We start from the raw sequence: 19,568 nt of genomic DNA, 5'->3' as shown, positions 1-19,568 counted from the left end.
CCTTTGAACGCACAGATTTCCTATTGGTGATTTTTCCTCTTTTCAATGTGCCAGAGCTACTAGTACTGACAATCCTTCACCCCTCAACGCGTGAACCGCCAGAACTAATACTGGCAGTCCTTCCGGTGTGTGAACCACCAGAGCTAATACTGGTAATCCTTCCGCCTTTCAACACGCAGATCTCTGATTGGTGAGTTTTCCACCTTTCAATGTACAAATCGCCAGAACTGAACATCATTCTAGTCTAGTATTGCTGCAATGCCCGATAACATTCCACGGAGTCAACTACGCCGTTGCGACCATAGTTCGCTCCAACTACCATGTAGAAGTTGTCCAAGGTGGTTCAAAACTATCGCCGGGCGAACAAAACATCGCATTTCAGCACATCCCATCCCGCCAGTACTACCTCAGGACAACCACCAACGCTCTCCGGAACCCATCATACCAGAGTCCCGTCTGCCAAGCCCACAGCCTCATGTCGACCACAATATCGACATGGATGTGGATGAAGGATATGCCGACTTGGAGCACCAACATCAACCATCGCCTCAACCAAACGTTGATACGGAATTTGTTGGGCCTGGGGATCACCTGTATCGAAACTATCATACAGGTCTCAATGGTAAGTTCATTCGCATGATTCTGTCACTGTGGCTGAATGTGATTACAGCCAGACCATGCAACACGGATGGTATATTCCTCCTCCCTGGCACTCCGCCCCCACCTTTGGAGAACGTAGCAACTGGCGACTGGACACCCTTTCGCAATCGTACAGAATTCGAAACGGCAGAGTTCCTGTATATGCAAAATCAGATGCCGGCAGGTCAAATCAACCGGTTGCTGGATTTATGGGCGTCTACCCTTGCGAAACATGGCGACAAGCCGCCATTCGCAGATCATCGTGATCTGTACGACATCATCGATAATTCACCATTTGGGGACGTGAATTGGCAAAATTTTACAGTAACTTACGATGGTGAGAGACCTGAAGATGGTACCAAGCCGTGGATGGACGACAAATACGAAGTCTGGTTTCGTGACCCACGTGAAGTCGTGCGCAATATGCTTGCAAATCCAACATACGCCAGTGAAGTAGACTACTGCCCCTATCGAGAATATTCAACCGAGGGCGACAAGCACCAGTGGAAGGATTTTATGTCTGGTGACTGGGCATGGGATCAGGCAGTAAGTGCAGTCTTCATCCTGTAATGACTGCTAATTCTGTATGTAGGATGAAATCGCTAAGGACCCGAGCATGCTCGGCTCTACGTTTGTCCCTGTCATCCTTGGCAGTGACAAAACGACAGTTTCAGTCGGGACAGGTAATAATGAGTATTATCCGCTATACGCCTCAATTGGGAACATTCGCAACAATGTTCGACGAGCCCATCGTGATGGAGTAGCAGTCATTGGCTTCCTTGCTATGCCGAAAAGTGCGTCGTGGTGCGGGCTTCTACAATAATGACTAACTGATTTTTACAGCTACAAAGGAACATGCTACCGAGGCAGTGTTCCGAAAATTCCGTCGACAGCTGTTCCATTCGTCACTCTCCAAGATTCTCAACACGCTGAAACCAGGCATGACAACCCCCGAAGTCACTCGTTTTGGAGATGGTCACTACCGTCGGGTTATATACGGACTAGGGCCATACATAGCAGATTATGAGGAGCAAGCGCTGTTAGCATGTATCGTGCGTGGTTGGTGCCCTAAGTATGTTTTTGTCATCTAGTATGTATCTTTGTATAAGTTACAATTTTTTTTGCAGATGTATGGCATCTCGCGAGGATCTCGACGAAGATGCGTTACGTCGTTGTCGCGAATACACAGAAGCACTCGTTCAAGAAGGTTCCTTAGGTGACCTGTGGGATGACTTTGGAATAGTCGGGGAACTTGTAGTATGTGAATCAGCGCACTCCTTGCAGCACTGTTCTTAATGATCTTATTTTAATAGGCATTTACGAACGACTTCCCCAGAGCTGACATCCATCAGATGATCTCACCGGATATTCTCCATCAACTCGTCAAAGGAGCATTCAAGGACCACCTCGTCGAATGGGTCGAGAAATACCTCAGACACACGCATACGAAACGAAAGGCGGATCAAATTATGGATGATATTGATTGCAGGTAAGCTTGACCGCATTTAGACTACATAACATTACTCATTGTCTTAGAATTGCCGCTGTCGCCTCATTTTCAGGCTTGAGACGATTTCCTCAGGGACGTGGCTTCAAGCAATGGACAGGAGATGATTCGAAGGCCCTGATGAAGGTAATTCATCAATTTAGTCATGCTATGGTCGCAGAACTTATTAATTTTTCAGGTCTACTTGCCTGCCATCGAGGGTCATGTACCCGTAGATGTCGTGCGCACCTTTCGTGCACTTCTCGAATTTTGTTACCTAGTCCGTCGTAACATAATCACAGAAGACACTCTAGTTGAAATCGAAGACGCTCTCTCACGCTTTCACCATTACCGTAACATCTTCAGGACGACAGGAGTGGTTCCTACCTTTTCCCTACCTCGTCAACATTCACTCAAGCACTATGTCCAAAACATACGATTGTTTGCTGCACCAAACGGCCTCTGCTCATCGATTACTGAAAACAAGCACATCAAAGCGGTCAAGGAGCCATGGAGACGATCCAGCCGTTATAATGCACTTGGTCAAATACTTGTGACCAACCAACGGCTCGACAAACTTTCTGCAGCACGAGCTGACTTCACACGTCGGGGAATGTTAACTGGTACTTGCCTCTCAGTAACTATGGACGCCTTGGGTGGGTAAACAGTTCGTGAGATATCCTATATACTAATGTGCACAATAGTACCCGCACAGCAGATCAATGAACTTGATGAAAATGTGCCGGCACCAGCACCAGCACCAGCACCTCTGCTGATCGGCATCGATGAGGACCTGGAAATTGATGATGGTCCGACGGTTCTACAAGCTTATGTCCAGCTGGCGAAAACACGCCGTAAGACTTCTTTTTCTTCCTTTTGAATGTCCTAATAAACTATGTACAGAGGGCAAAAAACGTGCTCAAACTATTCCTGCGCTTGCCGAAGAACTCAATATTCCTAGTCTACCTGACCTCCTCAGACGCTTCTTATTCCAACAGTTGCATCCTAAAGATCCTCGCGACCCATCTAATATACCCCTCGCCGAATGTCCCCTCTACCTTAGCAAAATCTCGGTCTTCAATTCCGCATCATCACGATTCTATGCGCCGAGTGATTTGAGCGGGATCGGTGGTATGCGTGTTGAACACATTCGTTCTTGCCCCATCTGGCGGAACGAGTACCAGCGCCATGACTGTGTTTTCGTCAACACAGACTCCAGTTTGCCTGGCATGCAAGGCCTCGAAGTCGCCCGTGTTTGTGCATTTTTCTCATTCAGGTACCGGGGCAGGTTATATCCCTGCGCTCTAATAAGCTGGTTCGACAAAGTTGGCGACGCCCCAGATGAAGATACAGGAATGTGGATAGTTCGTCCTGGATTTGGAGCAGACAGTGCTCCAGGGTACGCGGTCATTCATATTGACTCTATTTATCGTGCTGCGCATCTTATTCCCATGTATGGCGTGCAATTTGTGCCCCGGGAGCTCAAATTTTATCATTCATATGACGCATTTCAAGCCTACTATGTGAACAAATACGCTGATCACCACGCATTCGAGATTGCATTTTGACTTCACTTTGTTTTGGATACTAGCGTGTAGCTACTTAAACACAATTTGACTATATACTACTATTTTCGTTCTGAACGTGCCTTATTTCCCTTTGCACCAACAATTTCACTTAGCCACTCTGTGGCGCCTTTGAGAAAATTCAGGACACCCAATTAACACTCCTTATATTCATTTTCGCGCCTTAGCGCTGGCGCCAAGGTGGGTAAAGTGAGATAATAGCAGAAAATAAAAGTGAGGTTTTACTGATGCAGTCGTTACTTATATGCTGTTGATATTGGATCTAGCGTCAAGGCTGGTATTCGCGACCGTACAACAGCTTTTATTGTTTCCGAGAATTCATGGCCGTCGTTCATGTATGAGAACTATGAAGCTGATACCAAGAACCTGGAGCGCGGGCTTTTTAAGTCGAAGCTACTAATTATGGTGAGTGTCCTGGATTCTTTCACTGCTTCATAACTCATCGAAATGCAGGGTTTAAAGGCCATATTTACTTCTCCTTCTTCTGCTAATGAAGTGGATGGCGAGGGTGATGGCGCCGACATTATTGAGAATAACCGGCACACCCGGAGACGAACCAATCAAGCCAAGGTAAAGACATGCGTTGCCTCTATCATAGGTATGAGGAAGGTAACTCCTCGCGCAATAGCATATGCGGCTTGCCAAGTAAGATTTCTCTACACATCTCTACTAATCGTGAAGCTAAATAAAATCTACAGATTCGATTTGCACTTTCCAACCTCACGTCCTGGCGCACAGTAGATGGAGATTTTGATTACCATCTTTTCTGGAACAATGTGGTGGACTTCTTCAAGGATGCCCCAGGACCAGCTGCGTGAGCCAGAGTGAACAAACTTCTCGAGTGGTGGACAAGGTAAGTCATCTACGTCAGCCACTCAGCCTGATCACCGACTAACTCCCTGCACAGAAAAGTTTTTGGAAGAAATCATCGGCAGGATTTGATGCTAGATATTGTGTCCAACATGTCTGTCAGTACGCTAGCCTCCCAGAGACAGCAGATGGAGGACACTGAATTAGATTCTGACTAGTACTACTTTTGCTTACGTCTCGCCCTCTCCCAACTACGTCGCCCTGTATTTTCATGTTAATAGATAAATTTTCCATGTTGCAAAGGCAATAGCAATTTTGAAAGCTCCATTTATGTTGCGAACGACTGAATTATCATGAGAAATGACCGCTACCGCACCTCAGCTCACCCTTTTCAATAATTTCGTATGTGTATAGTAAGAATTGCCAGTGAACATTTAAGTGGCGATGAAGCAAAATGGTCGTGTTTTTCACTTGCGCGCTAATAGGCTGTTATAATCATCACCGATCTCCAGAGCACCACTCAAGCTCAAGTGTGTAAATCTCGCTCCTTGCTTTGAATAGGCTTGATCTAGGAAGTATATCATGACCTTCGTGATCTCTGCGTTTTTGAGTCTCGCGCTGATAAGCCGTCACAAATACTAAATATGCAAGTGAAGCAATGGAATTAATGTAGGATAAGATACATAAGATACTCGTTGAAAGGTAGGGGAGACACTGATGTGAAGCATGACTCACTGCTACGAACTCTCACGCTCGGTTACTGCGTTATAGAGGTACAACGTATGTCGCCAATGAAGCAATGGAACTGGTATGGGGAAAAATACATGAGATGCTTGTTAAAAGATAGGAGAGACATCGATGTGAAGGATGACTCACTGTTATCAACTTGCGAACCTGGGTGCTGCGTCATAGATGCACAACGTCTGTCGCCAGTAAAGTAATGGAACTGGTACAGGGCGAAATACAGAAAATGCTTATTGAAAGATAAGAGAGGCACCGGTGTGAAGGATGACTCACTGTTATCAACTTGCGAACCTGGGTGCTGCGTCATAGATGCACAACGTCTGTCGCCAGTAAAGTAACAGAACTGGTACAGGGCGAAATACAGAAAATGCTTATTGAAAGATAATAGAGGCACCGGTGTGAAGCATGACTCACTGTTATCAATCTTTCGAGCCCAGGTACTACGTCATAGACGCGCAACGTCTGTCGCCGGTGAAGTAACGGAACTGGAACAGGGCGAAGATAAGTAGGACGTGTTGGAGTACGAGACCGAGAGATCCGAGCCCAGGGGGAGATCCGAGTCGAGAGAGTCCGAAGGATCCGAGTGATAAGGGGAGAATGGTTCGAGCGCGCGCCAAAACGGACGAAGACGAGCGACGTATGACGTCGGCTCGCGTCCTAGTTTATTTTCAGTCTCTCATTCATATGTTCCAGTACCTGACCAACTTACTATAAGATTACCAGCAGTACCGCAGGCGCATCTCAGTTTTCGTTCGAGACAACTGAGATGTACGTGCCAACAAGTCCCTAGAGTTTACAACGCGTCTAATGTTAGTTATAGCTTGTCTTTGTCGTTCTAGGTAGACGCACCGTTATAGGAGTTTTCATTCGAGACAACTGAGATCTTGTCTTTGTCGTTCTAGACTCCTCGTGACCCTCTTGCTCGTCATAAACGCCTTTAGGTTATGAGCCCTGCCTCCATCATGGAACCTACGCTCCCCGGTACAAACTCCAGCCTGTTCAATATCCCGAAGCTCGCAGAAGACGGCTCAAATTGGATTACTTACAAAGAACGAACGCTAATGGCTATTGGAGCCCGAGGTTTGATGCGATATACCGATGGACGCGTCTGCGAACCTATTCCCTTCGTCATCGATCCGAACACCAAGGCCGTAAAGAAGCCTGACGGTTCGACGCCGACGCAGACTGAAATAGACGAGCTTGATAAGAAGATCGACGAGTACCACCAGAAAAACTCACTCGTTGTTACGACGTGTGTCGCGTGCGGACTGGGATGATCTAACAGCGACGATCACGATAGTGATACCTCGTGCTGAGAGTCCGAGGTCGGCTCCCACAGAAGAGCAGGAGTTGCGTACGTTCACGGAGGTGAACGATGATAGCGAGTTACAGGCAGAAGGGGTCTCAAGTCCTTCTGAAGGTACGGATCTGATGTCGAGCAGGTAGCTTTAGCAAGACAAAGGTTTCGATGGTAAACCCAGTAGGATTAAAGTAAGGAACATCTACTTTAATCTATCGACCTTATATAAGGCTACTCTATCGTATCTAAGCTCAGCTTGAAGCTGGGTTCTAATCTGCTTATCTATCGAGTCAGAGATACCATGCATGAGGTAGGCTTCTATCTAGGATAAGGACCGCGAGGCATCCTTCTATCAGTACATGAGGCAACACGAGGCTTGCCTTCTATCTTGGTAACATATATAGGTCTTCTAGACCTATGTCGTCATATCATGTAAGCGATCCAGATCGCTTACCTAATCCGGCATCTTCCGGACTTCTCTTCTATTCGTCATCTGTCATCAAGGCCTAAAGACCCGGTTATCGTATCGTCGCCGTGCCAGGTGGCAGAGGGCTGGTCGTGTAGCTGGGGGCTCACGTAGTGACTGTAACATTACCCCATTACTACGTACAAAGTCACCGGCTTTGTATCTTCTAAACGTCTTCTTCCATCGTAGCAACAAGTGGTGCGGGAGTTACTGATGTGGAGGTGGAAGGTGCAGAGGGAGGTTCAGGGACAGGGGAAAGTTCAGTAGGATGCTGAAGTTCTAGATCCGCGAGTGCCTTGTGGTTATGCTCCCAATCTAAGAGAGCTTCGAAAAACTTCTCTTCATCGCTAAACTCTTGGAGTACGATGCGTCCATTGAGTCGCGGGCAGTGGACCGACAGATGGTCAGGTCCTAGTTCATCGCAGATGCAACAAACATAGTCTGGACATCTTCTGAACTGATGTCCGTATCCTCCGCAGCGCCTGCAGAGCGTCCTGCGGGTTCGATCTATGGTAGCCGCTTTTCTTCTCAGCGGGCGTACCGGGCGGGGTTCTTCTATAACGGGCTTCACTTCGACTTTCTTTATTGCGAGATCAGTGGTATTGGAGAAGTCGAGAGGGAGTAAGTGAAGTGCGAAGTTTCTGATCCGCCGTTGCAGATGAAGTATAGCAAGTCTCCGAGTTGCTTCATCAAGGTCAACACGATTGGCTACGTCTTCCAGCAGCTTCGTGGTTCGTATAATGCAGACGGTGAGGGAGGTGCACGCTGCAGTTCTGGCGTCTTGATCACCAAGGATTTCGTCGATCGCTTGGGAGTACGCGGGGGTCAGGATAGCAGCTTCATTGAACGCGCTGTTTTCCGTCATTCTGAGGACTAATCCATAGTCTGAGTCCTTCAGTGCCATCTTGATAGAGTCGTCGTCGATGGAGTTTGTCATGATGATGATGGAGGTTTGTTGGGAGAGATGTTCAGGGATCGAGAGGATTTATAACCTTCTTCCAGATCAATCCAAGCTCCGATTCAATCTAAACTTATCTTTATCGTTATCTCTTATCGTCTTATCTAGCCATGAGGCTAACTCGTGTTCGAGATTCTTCTTTGCTATCAGAGGGAAAGTGCCGTGATAGGTACTATCATCCTTTATCTTTGTTTGAAAGATCAGGTCGTCATCAGAGGGTGGTCGTCATTGCCATGATGGGTTCTAGAGGGTTCCAAGGGCTTGCAGGAGTTTCCGTGGAGTTCGTCTCGTGATAGTTTAGCCTCGTTCCGGAGGTCTAGTCTTCTTATCTTCTGTAGAGATCTATTCCTAGATTCTTTTATTAGATATCGAAGGTGGGGATCTGAGCGTGGGTGCCAAGGCTTTGTAGGAGTTTCTTGGGGTCGTCCAACGGGGAGGTCGTCTTCTATTACCCTTTGTTTATATATATGGTCTACTCGGGTGGTCGAAGTGCAGTGATGAGAGGGGTCCCGAAGCTTGCAGGAGTTTTCCGGGGTTCGTCCTTGTTCATCGTCTTAGTTTTACGTCATTACGGACAATCGTAGTTTAGGGTCATTCCGGACCATATCTAGTTTTAGGGTCGTTCCGGACCTATCTAGTTTTAGGTCGTTCCGGACCAGTAGAAGTTGGTCGAGTTCAGGATTCGGTGATCAGTGTTCGAGGTGGAATAGGCGTGGAAAATAAGTAAAATGGAGGATTTCACCCCCTTACTAAGCCATTAGTCACCGACTAATCATATCCAATCAGAAGTCTAGGCCAGGGAGTGGGCCGTCGTCTTCGAAGTCGTTTCCTTCTAAATCTACCATTCGCAGATCATGCGAAGAGGGTGCATCTTTGTCTTCATCCTCGTCATCCTCGGAGTTGTCCATGTCGATAAATCGGACAAAACTGGGCCCGGCGTCTTGTGCTTCCTTCTTTATTTCATTTTGACGATATGCTTCATGGATCGAAGCGATTCGTTCGATGAAAATATCCTGGGCTTCTTGTAACACAGGAGGGAGTTCGGTGTCAGAAGACAGCGTCATTGCTTCTTCGGAATGATGCACGGGTGTCATGGAGAGGTTGAGGGAATTCGGTGGTTCATCGGCGGTTAAATACGCCGGTTCAGGGTCTTCCTCCATTGCGGACTCAGGACTTTCATAGAATCTGAGTTTCTTGGCGGTAGGAGGGTCTTCGATTCGGACTGCTCGTCCTTTTCCAAGAACGGATATTGGTTCTCCAGAAAATTCGAATCTCTGAGTTATTTCTGGTTCAGGGGCCAGTCTGGGCGCCTTGGATGCAGGCGGTTCTTCGTTCATTATTGCACGTCCCTTCCCAAGGACTTGTGCGGGTTCTGCCGAGAATTCATATCGGGCAGGTGCGGGATCTTCTTCAATCTTCATCGGCTGAACAGCCGGTACAATCTTCTTTGTTTGTGGCGGTTCGGGATAAATGTGGTCAGATATCAGCGCCGGTCTGGAAGTCTTCTTCTGAGTTGTCTCCGGATCAGTGGCCGGTCTCTTCTGCTCATATCTTCTTGCTGCAAGGTCGATTCTTGGCAGCGAGTCTTTCTTTGTCACAGTTTTCGCGGGCTGTGGTGCGGTTTCTGAAGGTTCAACGGGGATTCCGTTCTGCGGCTCTTCGTGGACCGGTGCAATTCGTGTCGTTCGGGCTAGTGGTACAGTGCCCGAAGAGAAGGTGCGGGGAGTTGTCGGGGATACCGATCTTTTTCTCTTCAATGCCACCTTCTTTTCTTCTTTCAGGAAGAGGGGCGTCTTGCCGTTCTTCTTCCGATCGGAATCTATTTCTTTCTGCTTCTTTCGGGAATCTGCGGTACTTTTGAGGGTTACCGTGCCGGTTTTCCAATTGATCAGGGGGTTCTGGCTGATAAGCCAAGGTCGTCCAAGCAGGAACTTGTCTTTCGGACCAAGTTCGGCTAGGTAAAACCTTTCGGAAATTACCCGTTCATCGATCTGGAAAGTAAGGTTGCAAAACCTTTCTATTGGCTTCTTTCCGAAGCAGGATCCGTCAGCGTTCGAGAGTGTCAGAGGTTTCTCTAGCTGGTGCGTCAAGATGCGGTGCTGCGTGATCACGTCCTGGTTGACAAAGGACTGACACGCCCCAGAATCTATGATCATAGATGTCGCGATGGGGGTACTTCTTGTTCTGGAAATCAGGGCGGCGTTCACCCTTAAATCATCCTTAGCCCCGGCTACTTTAATAGTGCGCAGGCGGGGTTCTTCTTCGATCATCTTTCTCCGTGAGGTTCGGGTCCATTGAGGACAGCTCGCGGCTTTGTGTCCGATGACGTGGCACACAAAACATTTCTTCTCTCGCAAGCAAAGGCGAGTCTCCTTCCCGGTGAGGTGTGCGGCGGCGAAGGTGTTTCTGGTAGTTGCCATATTGGAGATGGTTTCTACGATCTTCGTGGTATCCTTTTCTTGGAGCTTTCCACAGTGACGGCGGTTCTTATATTCTTGCGACTGGTCAGGCCGGTACGATCAAGGTTTCTAAATCAGGGATATGAAAATCCTTTCGGGATCTGGGTTCGGGGTTCTACGAGTGTCGGTAACGTTGACAGCAAGTGCGATCAGTTATCTTTGTAGCCTGTGATGGAGGCGTACAGTAAAGGGACTTTAATCCTTTGTTACGACGTGTGTCGCGTGCGGACTGGGATGATCTAACAGCGACGATCACGATAGTGATACCTCGTGCTGAGAGTCCGAGGTCGGCTCCCACAGAAGAGCAGGAGTTGCGTACGTTCACGGAGGTGAACGATGATAGCGAGTTACAGGCAGAAGGGGTCTCAAGTCCTTCTGAAGGTACGGATCTGATGTCGAGCAGGTAGCTTTAGCAAGACAAAGGTTTCGATGGTAAACCCAGTAGGATTAAAGTAAGGAACATCTACTTTAATCTATCGACCTTATATAAGGCTACTCTATCGTATCTAAGCTCAGCTTGAAGCTGGGTTCTAATCTGCTTATCTATCGAGTCAGAGATACCATGCATGAGGTAGGCTTCTATCTAGGATAAGGACCGCGAGGCGTCCTTCTATCAGTACATGAGGCAACACGAGGCTTGCCTTCTATCTTGGTAACATATATAGGTCTTCTAGACCTATGTCGTCATATCATGTAAGCGATCCAGATCGCTTACCTAATCCGGCATCTTCCGGACTTCTCTTCTATTCGTCATCTGTCATCAAGGCCTAAAGACCCGGTTATCGTATCGTCGCCGTGCCAGGTGGCAGAGGGCTGGTCGTGTAGCTGGGGGCTCACGTAGTGACTGTAACACTCGTAAAGCAGCAGATATTCAGCACGATCACCGATCGGCTGTTACTGCGCGTCCAGAAGCTTGGGGAGGCATCCGAGATCTGGAATGAGATTTGTCAGATTCACGAGGGTAAGACTGAACTCGTGCAAATAGACTTACGGCGTCGGTTGCAAGAGACACGCTGTGAGGAAGGAGGCGACATCAAGGGCCATTTTGCAGAGCTCATAAGGCTCCGCGAGTCGCTGGCAGGAATGGGCGCGGCTATCGTCGATAACGACTTCCACGCCATTATTCTAGGCTCGCTCCCGGAGTCGTACCGGCCCCTCCTATCATCCATCAGCGCAGCAGCTAGGATAACTAAGAGTCCCCTCACCTCCTACGAGTTAATCAGCATCATCACAGAAGAGTACGAGCATCGCCTACTCACCGAACGCCGTCCCAACAAGAAGGGAGCTTCAGGCTCCGCCCTATCTGCTAGAGAAGCTAAGGGGAAGGGCAGAGCATCAGCCGGCACCCCCAAAACGAATCCGGAGGTCACCTGTTTCAATTGCGACAGGAAGGGCCACTATAAAACGGACTGCTGGCGTCCGGGGGGTGGTAAGGAAGGGCAAGGCCCTAACCAGCAGAAAAGGAAGGCCGAGAAAGCACCCAAGCAGGCTGCTAACTCGGCCACACAGCCAGAAGCCCACGACGACCAGTACGCCTTCGTTACGTCAGATTTGGCGAGCGTGGCAGGCGAGCTGAACGTACCTGTCGAGAAACGAGGCGCAATCGTAGATTCGGGCGCGACCTCTCATTTTTGCCCTGATAGGGCGAAGTTCACGAACTTCGTGAGCATCCCTCCCCAAGACGTTCGCACAGCCGACGGTTCGAGCTTGAGTGCGATTGGCCGTGGAGATGTGCACCTGGAGCTACCGCTCGGTGAGAAACGCACAAAGGTCACATTAAAAAACGCACTCTACGCACCGAAAATGGCCTTTACGCTAATTTCCACGAATCGTATCGCAGCGGCTGGCCTAGCCGTGCTGTTCGAGGGCAGGATGTGCAAGCTCCTGTCGAAAGGGCCAGACCGGAAGGTCATTGCAGAGATCCCCCAGGTTGAAGGCCTGTATAGTGTCGCAGGAGGACAACAATGTCAGCATCATGCCAACATCGCAAAAGGGAAGCTTACCGTCAGCAGCGCCCACAAAGTACTGGGCCACGTGTCCCAGACTGCAGCCGCTGATGCAATCCGGAAGGGCCTAGTCACCGGCCTAGAACTGGATGACGCATCGGAAGCCGAATTTTGCGAAGCCTGTGTGCAAGCTAAGTCAACGAGGAAGCCCTTCCCAGAGGAAAGCACGAGCCGCGCACTTACCTATGGTGAGCTCGTGCACACTGATCTATGGGGCCCTGCCCAAACGGCAAGCATCGCCGGGTGCCTGTACTACGTCACGTTCACGGACGACTACAGCCGGCAGACTAAAGTTCAGTTCCTCAAATTGAAGAGCGAGGCACTTACAGCGTTTAAGGCCTATGAAGCCTGGTTGGCACGTCAGATGCCGGGAGTTAAGCTGCGCAAGGTCCGTTCGGACAGAGGGGGAGAATATCTCAGCGCCGAGTTCGACCTGTACCTCCGTCAGCAGGGTATCGAGCGTCAGTTAACCGTCCACGACTCACCTCAGCAGAATGGCGTGGCCGAACGCCTGAACCGGACCCTCGTTGAACATGCTAGGGCCATGCTGATAGGGAGGAATCTCCCTAAGTACCTGTGGGCAGAGGCGGTCAACTATGCAACTTGGTTGAAAAACCACTTACCATCAAGGTCGACCCCCGGCACTACGCCATACGAGCTCGTACGCAAGTCCAAGCCGGACTTGTCACGAGCCCATGAGTTCGGGGCGAAAGTCTTCGTCCACGTGCTGGATGCTGGGAAGTTGGAGCCGAAGGCAGAGGAGGCAATCTTTGTGGGGGTAGACGCTGAAAGCAAGGGTTATAGAGTGTACTGGCCGGGGAAACGCCATGTATCGGTGGAGAGGAACCTCACCTTTGCACCGGCAGAGATCCTGGTGGATGCACTGGACGAGGGGGAGCCTACTGCTGTTAACGAACATAACAGCGGCAACGGTAATAATAACTCACCTCATAGCGTCCAGCCCATCACCACTACCACGCAACAGCAACCTCAACCATCTACCGCCCAGCAACCTCAACCATCTACTCCTCAGCAACCTCAACCATCTACCGAGCAGCAACCTCAACCATCTACTCCTCCAAGGACGACGAGGGCCAGACCTCCTCCGGGCTACTATGCTAGCCTGAACGAAGGCAGCAATGCAGCGGCCATAGCGATGGAGAACCTGTTGGAAGCGTCAGAGGTAGATTTATTGGATGAAGAAACTCACCTTCACCTTGCCTTGGCAGTCGCCCAACCAGAGCCCACCTTGCAACAGGCGTTAAACGGACCAGATGGAGTAGAGTGGCAGGAAGCTGTTGATTACGAGATAAGTCAGCTTGAGAAGTTGGGGACGTGGGAAGTAGTAGACTTACCTCGCGGCGCTAACCTCATCCCCTGCCATTTCGTGTTGGCCACGAAACGTGGACCCGACGGTGAAAAACTCAAACTGCGGGCACGACTCGTTGCCAACGGCCAGAAGCAGCAGTTCGGTGTCGACTACTTCGACATGTTCGCGCCCACAGCCAACATGAGCACCATACGCACTGTATTGACGATGGCGGCTCAGAACGACTGGGAAATCCACCAAGTCGACATAAAAAGTGCGTACCTCTATGCGAGTATCCAGGAGGAGATTTACATGCGCGCGCCACCCGGCTACCTCACGGAGAGTCAGCGAGGAAAAGTGTTGCGGCTGCGAAGGAGCTTACCTGGTTTGAAGCAGGCCGGTTTTGAGTGGGCTGAGGAGTTAGCAGGAGTTTTTGCGAAGATAGGTTTCGCCCGGTCCAAGGTGGACCAGGCAGTCTACTACAGACGCGCACCGGACGAGCACGTCGTCATCACCGTCTCAGTGGACGACATGGCCGTTACTGCCAACCGGGCCTCCCACATCACCCGCTTCAAGTCCCAGCTCCGTAAATTCTTCGAAATCACAGACCTGGGCGAGCTAAACTGGCTGTTAGGGCTAAAGGTAACGCGAGACCGTGGCGCACGTACCTTGACACTCTCCCAGAAAGCCTATGTGGACACGATCGTCGAGCGCTTCTACATGGGAGACGCTAAGAGTGCACAGACGCCGATGGAACCTACACTCACCTTGTCCGTTGACCAGGGACCTGCCACGGTGCAGGAGATCCAGGCCATGCGCGATGTACCGTATCAGCGAGCCATTGGCTCGCTGATGTATGCAGCCACTAGCACCAGGCCGGACATAGCATTCCCTGTCGCGACATTGTCGCAATTCATGCGCAATCCTGGTAGGCCTCACTGGGAGGCCACCAAGAGGGCACTACGCTACCTTAAGGGCACGGGAGACTTCGAGCTAACGCTCGGTTCGACGGACGGAGGTCTTGAAGCCTTCGTGGATGCGGACTGGGCGTCACAACCCCACCGGCACTCTATGTCCGGGTACATAGTCCTTTTGAACGGAGGTCCCGTTGCATGGAGTGCCCGGAAGCAACCACTGATCGCGCTATCCACGGCAGAGGCTGAGTATATCGCCCTGACCAGTGTGATACGCGAGTTACTTTACCTTAGGTTGCTCCTCGGGGAGCTATACGACCCCGTCCCCAATCCTATCCCCGTGTTCTGCGACAACCAGGCTGCCATCGCATTAGCGTCCAACGGCAAGTTCCAATCACGCACCAAACACATAGACCTTCGATACCATTTCGTCCGCTCCCACGTCAAGAACGGCACATTCAAGCTATTCTACTGCCCCTCCGAGGACAACATCGCCGATGCCTTTACAAAGGCCCTGCCGAGACCGCGACTCCAGAAGTTGCGAACGATGATGAGCGTGGCTTGCGCTCGAGGGGGAGTGTTGGAGTACGAGACCGAGAGATCCGAGCCCAGGGGGAGATCCGAGTCGAGAGAGTCCGAAGGATCCGAGTGATAAGGGGAGAATGGTTCGAGCGCGCGCCAAAACGGACGAAGACGAGCGACGTATGACGTCGGCTCGCGTCCTAGTTTATTTTCAGTCTCTCATTCATATGTTCCAGTACCTGACCAACTTACTATAAGATTACCAGCAGTACCGCAGGCGCATCTCAGTTTTCGTTCGAGACAACTGAGATGTACGTGCCAACAAGTCCCTAGAGTTTACAACGCGTCTAATGTTAGTTATAGCTTGTCTTTGTCGTTCTAGGTAGACGCACCGTTATAGGAGTTTTCGTTCGAGACAACTGAGATCTTGTCTTTGTCGTTCTAGACTCCTCGTGACCCTCTTGCTCGTCATAAACGCCTTTAGGACGCTCGTTGAAAGAAAAAGGAAACACCGGTGTGAAGCATGACTCACTGTTATATACTGTCGAGCCCAGGTACTGCGTCATAGAGGCGCCGTGTCTGCACAACGCTCCGACCTCTTCTGGACGTTTCGCAAGTAAATACAATCGTCGAATCGTGGGATACGACAGAAGGTTGGGCGAAGATTCGAAGCAGGTTATACATTGGCAGTTGTTTTCTTCGAGGCACCCGTAAGGTGGTTGAGTAGTCTACAAGGCCTTCAGATCTTTTAGGCTAGGAAGGCCAGAACCGGTCAAATGGTAAGGATGCCAATGATTGTGTAAGATTACAATTTAGCACTACCACTACGTATACTTACAGCACTACACCAAGTTTCGAATCATTTACAAATATTATCGCGACTGCAAACTTTTTGAACTTAATCAGACTTGTATGTTTTCTGTGCTGCGTGAAATATATTTCTTTGAGTGGGGGTCGACCAATAGCCGGACAACATGCACGACTTTGTTGTTGCGAACTGATTGCGACACAGACTTATATCATTTGCTCTCGAGCGATTTACATCCGTAACATCATCACCCTGAGCAAGTAAAAAATATTCAGTGAAAGCTGAATGATATATGTCTGTGCTACTGGGGACGTCGTCGAAGTGTATTTTGCTTCAGCACATTGCAACATCCTTCCTTGACCCTCTCAGTATCAGTCTGTATTGAAGCTTATTGAACCTGTGCCCGCTCTTTTTCTCTCACATCCATCCAAACCTAAAAGGTTATGAAACGAATAATGCCAATAGGCTGGCGTGCTCGTGCATTCGTCTTACCTCGATAAGGTCAAATATTACTATGTGAAAGTGGTCAGCAGATATACGAAGATTGTTGTGATGCTCTATTATATATTACTTTAAATATCTTTCTCATTTGTTCACCGGTTCTCTGATGACTATGTCAAAATATTGCCATACCGATAGCGATCTTATGCGCACGAGGGTGAAAGTGTCAAGATCGACGCAATTGCTTTCAAATGTATCCGTGGCTTCTTCCATAGTCGAATTATGAGTATGATAGATGCATCAAAATGACAAGGATGCCTGGTTATTCGGACAAAGGACATTAGGTCAGTACGAAAGCGCGAGTATCAACTTTATGTACGAATGTGAGTGAGTCCGCGATGTACTAGTAGGCCAAGGATATGCACTAAAGGTCAGTACTAAAGTGTGAGTATGTAACGAACGCTCGCATTAATCATTGTAAAGTCCATGATGTAAAGTTCAATCATCCTCCTCGGAGCCTGCTTCGTCCTCATCGCTCTCGTCAGGATGAGGAAATGCGCGCAGGGTGACTAGTTTCTTCCGCAACAGTGGATTCATTACGATCGCTGGGCCTCCATGTTGCCCTTTAGGAAGCGTCTTCCATATACTACCGGGCATTGGTTTGGTAACCCACATACGGTCTGATTGGGTGCATGGCACCCATGCCAGGGTGTTGAATTCCTTCTCCAGTGCACGTCTGATCCTAGGCAGGTATTTGCGTCCAGTTTCCTGTGCAAGAGCGATGTAGCGGTTGAGGTATCTGCACCTTTTAAAATTCTGACTTCTCATAGCACGATCAGCGTCTTCGGCAGTACCAGGAAAAAACCGACCAAAGTGCATCTTCCACTGTTCCCTTGAGCAGTAGGAGTATTGCACTTGATCGAAAGGAACTGCGGTGGTCTGTAGTAATGTTGGGCGCGCCAGGTCGCCGCGCATCCGGGCAGGAATGGAAAGGTATGATCCTTCCCGCCTGGATTTCCGGTTAGGCGCCTCCTCGATGATGTCCAGGAAGAATTGCTCGTAAATTTTTGCAGCACGTTGATCAGCCGTGAGATCCCCTTCCTCGTCATCCTCTTCCACATGAAGGTCTTGTTCCTCGCCCCCGTTCGAGATATGGAGTTCTACATCCCTACCTACCAAGCGAACTGGAGGTTTGAAGCGGACACCAACGATCTCAGTGCTTAGGTGCAAGCGCTGTCGATCTGGCTCTCTTACGTCATCGACATCGCGAGTTTTACGCTTACGATTAGTCGTTCGTTCCGGGTTGGCGTGAGATCGGCCGGATGGAGCTATGATCCAAGAGAATGAGGATTTGATGTCGTTCATGGAGTGCGCCTGATAAATGAGAGTCATAGATTTTGAGTCAAATGTACGCTGGAGAGGCAGGCGAAGAAATCCCCCGTTCAAGTGGGCATTGAGGACGATATCACAAATAAAATAGGCGCCGCTGTCATATAAAATGGGCAGAGTTGGTGAGTCTTCATCCGCGTCGTCTGGATCTTCGAGCACCTGTTGGCAGGCAGTCTCAATCAAGCTCTCCCATCCAAAGCCCTCAGCGGGACGGGTGAAGCAGGCGTTGAGCATATAAATGCAGACAGCACCGAGTGCCAACGTAGAGTCCAGAGCACGTGCCCTGGCATCCGCTTTGGACACATCCAGGAGGACCAAACGAATGGCAGCGAGACGATAATATACGAAGTACCTGGGACGTATTGGCTCAGGGATAGAACAAAATGTCATGAGAATGCGTACTTACCACCACTGTCTTCTGTCGATGGCAATGACGCAGCGCTGGACGAAGTCCTCTGGGAGAGTAGGCAGCCAGTTCAAGGCCTTGTCCAGCGGAACCCGAACCTCAAGGCGGGCGCAACCATCACGACCGACGACCACTCCATCACCAGTGCATTCGAAAAATACGTCGCTCATGATATCCAAGTCCGATAGAATCTTCTCCAGCGTCTTCTTCTCCAAAAGCTCTTTGGCTCGACGCCGCCGAAAGACTCCAGGGCTCAGTGAATACGTCACATTTTTTTCGGTACAATACGCCTGGATATATGATATACCATCTGCGCGGGCGACAGTGGTCGTATTTGCACGAAAGCCGGCGAATTCTTTGATTTGTAAATGGCGATCAACGTGAAACGCTGACTTTTTCTTCATCAAGCGATCAATGCGGTCAGGGCCTGCGTGAGGCATAAGAAAGTTGAGGATCTCTCGGTGAGAAGACTCGCGCCAGGTGACAACATGCCCTGGCAAGCCAATCGTTAGTGCAACATCCACATGCCACTGTCGAGGATCCAGGTGTCGACCATTGACATGCTCAAATACTTCATCGAGAGCCGTACGTCTTTCAGCCGCGACCTCTCCATCGTGCATAGCAGCGTTCTTCTTTCCTCTTAACTCGTGCACAAAATATGCATCCCTGAACTCGTCCTTTTCCTCCCCAAGTTTTGTGAGAAATGGGATTGCAAGGTCCTCCAAAACACGCCAAGCGACGTCGACGGTGTTAAATGCGAGGGAGCCGGTGGATGTTCTAGCGTGGGTCAAGGCGATATTATAAGAGGTCGGCCATCTGTCTCTTGTTTCGGGCAAATATTGTATCATCGTAGGACGAAGGCAGCGGTCGTATATAAGCGCCAAGTCCTCTTGAGACAATCCGACCCGAGACGGGTCTTCGGACGCTGCGGTGTATAATCTGGGGAAAAAAATCCTGACGACGTGCCGCTGTTCCACTTTCCCTAAAGGGACATTGGGAATTTTGTGCATGGGGACCTGGATCTCGTCACCCTGGTTCAATATGGTCAGGATCCATAACTACCAGTCACTTAATCGAACGTGTCTTACCTCAGGGTCGTATGCGAGACTCTTGAGATGGTTGTCCTTGATCAACGTCTCCTTGAAAGGAGGGACGGGCCAGACCGACAATGCCGTTGTGTAAGGCAACGAACGTGATACCCCGATCACAGAGTCAATGTCGCGAGTGATGGTGGTTTCAGGTCGAGGAGGAACATGGGGAATGCCTTGCTGGGCATTCAGGGTGATGCGGCACTGGTCGACTTCCTCGTCTGCCTCTGGCCCGAT

The 19,568-nt window shown here is 49.7% G+C and overlaps 5 protein-coding genes across 5 annotated transcripts; 2 read left to right on the top strand and 3 right to left on the bottom strand.

Moving 5' to 3' along the window:
* Positions 1-636: 636 nt before the first annotated feature.
* F5891DRAFT_963491 (uncharacterized protein) lies at positions 637-3,693 on the top strand (the record flags this gene model as incomplete). Its single annotated transcript, XM_041376010.1, has 9 exons — positions 637-1,185; positions 1,232-1,433; positions 1,483-1,711; positions 1,767-1,896; positions 1,953-2,128; positions 2,176-2,272; positions 2,325-2,781; positions 2,884-2,979; positions 3,029-3,693. The coding sequence occupies 9 exons, from the start codon at positions 637-639 to the stop codon at positions 3,691-3,693; spliced, it is 2,601 nt and encodes an 866-aa protein (XP_041218688.1).
* Positions 3,694-3,972: 279 nt separating this feature from the next.
* Positions 3,973-4,529, top strand: F5891DRAFT_963463 (uncharacterized protein; the record flags this gene model as incomplete). Its single annotated transcript, XM_041376005.1, has 3 exons — positions 3,973-4,116; positions 4,165-4,356; positions 4,410-4,529. Coding segments are annotated over 3 exons (456 nt in total), but the record flags the coding sequence as incomplete, so codon positions are not given.
* A 2,668-nt stretch (positions 4,530-7,197) lies between these two features.
* F5891DRAFT_986177 (uncharacterized protein) lies at positions 7,198-7,968 on the bottom strand (the record flags this gene model as incomplete). Its single annotated transcript, XM_041377711.1, has 1 exon — positions 7,198-7,968. The coding sequence occupies one exon, from the start codon at positions 7,966-7,968 to the stop codon at positions 7,198-7,200; it is 771 nt and encodes a 256-aa protein (XP_041218686.1).
* An 8,978-nt stretch (positions 7,969-16,946) lies between these two features.
* F5891DRAFT_963473 (uncharacterized protein) lies at positions 16,947-17,813 on the bottom strand (the record flags this gene model as incomplete). The annotated part of the gene is made up of 1 exon (XM_041376006.1): positions 16,947-17,813. The coding sequence occupies one exon, from the start codon at positions 17,811-17,813 to the stop codon at positions 16,947-16,949; it is 867 nt and encodes a 288-aa protein (XP_041218685.1).
* Positions 17,814-18,239: 426 nt separating this feature from the next.
* Positions 18,240-19,259, bottom strand: F5891DRAFT_963475 (uncharacterized protein; the record flags this gene model as incomplete). Its single annotated transcript, XM_041376007.1, has 1 exon — positions 18,240-19,259. A coding segment is annotated over one exon (1,020 nt), but the record flags the coding sequence as incomplete, so codon positions are not given.
* Between the last annotated feature and the right edge of the window lie 309 nt (positions 19,260-19,568).

The sequence above is a fragment of the Suillus fuscotomentosus genome, assembly GCF_016647785.1.
Source record: "Suillus fuscotomentosus strain FC203 chromosome Unknown F5891scaffold_108, whole genome shotgun sequence".
Lineage (NCBI taxonomy): Eukaryota > Fungi > Basidiomycota > Agaricomycetes > Boletales > Suillaceae > Suillus > Suillus fuscotomentosus.
Note: the sequence above shows the minus strand (reverse complement) of the source record. Positions and strands in the feature narration are given on the sequence as shown.